A 2,760-nucleotide genomic window follows, 5' to 3' on the forward strand; every position below is an offset into this window, starting at 1 on the left:
TATTTAAAAATCGCAGGTGAGAAGACGATTTCGCAGACAAGTTGACAAAACAAAATGCATGTTTACGTCATCTGTAGTCTTGTTGGCTATTTTTAGATAAATCCTATTTTTTACTAAATAATTACAAAATTAAGTTATTTTTGTGAATTTCTATGAGTATCTTATAATATTTTCCTTATATGAATAAAAACATGAAATGATAAGATATTATACCTACTCTACAAAGGAAATACAAATTTTGATACCATGATTATTCCTACAAGTAGATGTACAAGGTTTGTCAACAACCAACACCTCTGAACCTTGATTCTTTGCATCATAATTAAATGATTTTATTCAACACATCATATCTAAGTTTATCCAAATAAATTCGAGTATGTCATTACTTTAAAAAAAATTAGGCTTTTTATAAAATATTTGTAAACACCGTCTTAAAAAGCTAAAATACAATATTCTATTTTACCAAACAATGGTTAAATCAAATAGCTGTATAAAACGTGTTGTAAGTAAATAATAAGTAAATTATATTAGAATTATTTATTTATGATGGAGTAATATAAAAAATTAACAGCTAGAATTCGTGTGGATTGGCACGTGCCAGCCAGTCATATTCATTCTCCTTCAACGTATCTCACCAGTCACCATTGTCAACTCTGTTCTTCATTACACACACAGACAAAAACAAACAAATGCATGAACCCAAATCCCTTATATAAACCACTAATCACCACCACACTCCGCCACACACTCATAATCCTTCATAAATTCACAATGCCTTGTGATCAATCAACAATGGCTTCTTCAATTCAAATCCTCTCCAAAACCACCGTCTTCCCCGCCACGAAATCCACCCTCCCGGACCTCAAACTCTCCGTCTCCGACCTCCCGATGCTCTCCTGCCACTACATTCAGAAAGGCAACCTCTTCACTCGCCCTCCAATCTCCATTCCCGACCTTATCTTTCTTCTCAAATGCGGTCTTTCTCGTGTCCTCACCCATTTCCCTCCTCTCGCCGGCCGTCTCACCACCGACTCCCATGGCTACGTCTACATCACCTGTAACGACGCCGGCGTTAAATTCGTCCATGCCAATGCCTCTCATTTATCTGTCTCTGATGTTACTTCTCCTGTTCATGTTCCTGATTGCGTCAAGGGGTTTTTCACCTTCGACAGAACGGTGAGCTACGACGGTCATTTTAAGCCCAATTTGGCTGTTCAGGTGACTGAGCTTAAAGACGGTGTTTTCATCGGGTTTTCCGTCAACCACGCCGTCGTTGATGGCACTTCGTTGTGGAATTTTATCAATACTTTCGCGGAGGTTTGCAGAGGAGCAAAACTTGTCTCGAAACCCCCGTCTTTCGTTCGTGACTCCGCCTTGATTTCGTCTGCATGTCTGAAACTCCCCGCCGGTGGTCCAAAAGTGACGTTTGACGAACACGCGCCGCTGAGTGAGAGGATTTTTAGTTTCAGCAGGGAGTCAATTTTGAAATTGAAAAGCAGGACGAATAATCGGAAAAGGTTGAATTTTTATGGTGATTGTGAAATTAACGTCAAGCAAATGAAAGATCGAATTAAAATCTCCGACGACAGAGTAACAGCATTGTTTGGCAAATTGTTACGAAACGCAGTCGTTTTGAAGGAGGAAACGGTACCGGAGCCGGAGATATCTTCCTTCCAATCGCTATGCGCATTGCTATGGCGGGCAGTGACACGTGCACGGAAATTCCCGAATTCCAAAACGACAACGTTCCGAATGGCGGTGAACTGCCGCCACAGACTGAAGCCGGAACTGGAAACGTTTTACTTCGGGAATGCAATTCAGAGCATTCCGACATACGCCACCGCCGGCGACGTATTATCGCATGATCTGAAATGGTGCGCCGAGCAGCTGAACAAAAACGTGTTGTCCCACGACGACACGATGGTCTGTCGTTTTGTGAAGAACTGGGAGAGCGACCCACGGTGTTTTCCGTTGGGAAACTTCGACGGAGCAATGCTGACGATGGGGAGTTCGCCGAGGTTTCCGATGTTCGATAACGATTTTGGGTGGGGGAAGCCGGTGGCAGTTCGGAGCGGAAGAGCTAATAAGTTTGACGGTAAAATTTCAGCGTTTCCGGGGAGGGAAGGCGGTGGTAGCGTTGATCTTGAGGTGGTGCTGTCGCCGGAAACAATGGCGGGTATTGAGTCGGACCCCGAGTTCATGCAATATGTTTCTGGTGGTTGTTGATAAATTTGTCAGTATGTGAAGTACTGTTGTACTTTTGTAATTTAGTAAGTTCTAGTTGTGGAAATCCTAAATTTTAGATTAATTTTTAGCTTCCTTTTTGTATTTCCGTACTATTCAAGATTTTACCAATTTAAATTCGTAAGATTATATAACAAGTTGCATAAAAGTATAGAAAAATCTATGTTAATTATTATAAAAAGTTGAAAAATGATAGCAACCAAAAAAAAAAAAAAAAATCTTAAATATCTCGTCCTATAAACGATAAAAAAGTCCGATGATTATTGTTTGATGATGTTGTTTTATTTTTGGCTTCTAGTATATGAGTGACGTACTATGTTTGGACCGAGTGTTTGCCATGTTTTATTTTAAATTATAAGCAAATATTCAACGAATTTGGGCGAACGATAATCAACCACGGAGTCTCACATTCTAACCACACATGAGATTCCGACCACATAACATAAATTCATAAAGGAGCTTTTCAACATATGAAGTACAAGTAACTTTTTGAATAACAATATTTGGATTTTTTGT

At 39.9% G+C, this 2,760-nt stretch overlaps 1 protein-coding gene across 1 annotated transcript; it reads left to right on the forward strand.

Annotated features, from left to right (window-relative positions):
* Positions 1-690: 690 nt before the first annotated feature.
* LOC145074317 (uncharacterized) lies at positions 691-2,314 on the forward strand. The gene has a single exon (XM_079020717.1). It carries the CDS (start codon positions 694-696, stop codon positions 2,224-2,226), a length of 1,533 nt encoding a protein of 510 aa, XP_078876843.1. The 5' UTR covers positions 691-693; the 3' UTR covers positions 2,227-2,314.
* The last annotated feature ends 446 nt before the right edge of the window (positions 2,315-2,760 follow it).

Source organism: Lactuca serriola, chromosome 9 (genome assembly GCF_051521515.1).
Source record: "Lactuca serriola cultivar US96UC23 chromosome 9, Lser_US96UC23_V15, whole genome shotgun sequence".
Lineage (NCBI taxonomy): Eukaryota > Viridiplantae > Streptophyta > Magnoliopsida > Asterales > Asteraceae > Lactuca > Lactuca serriola.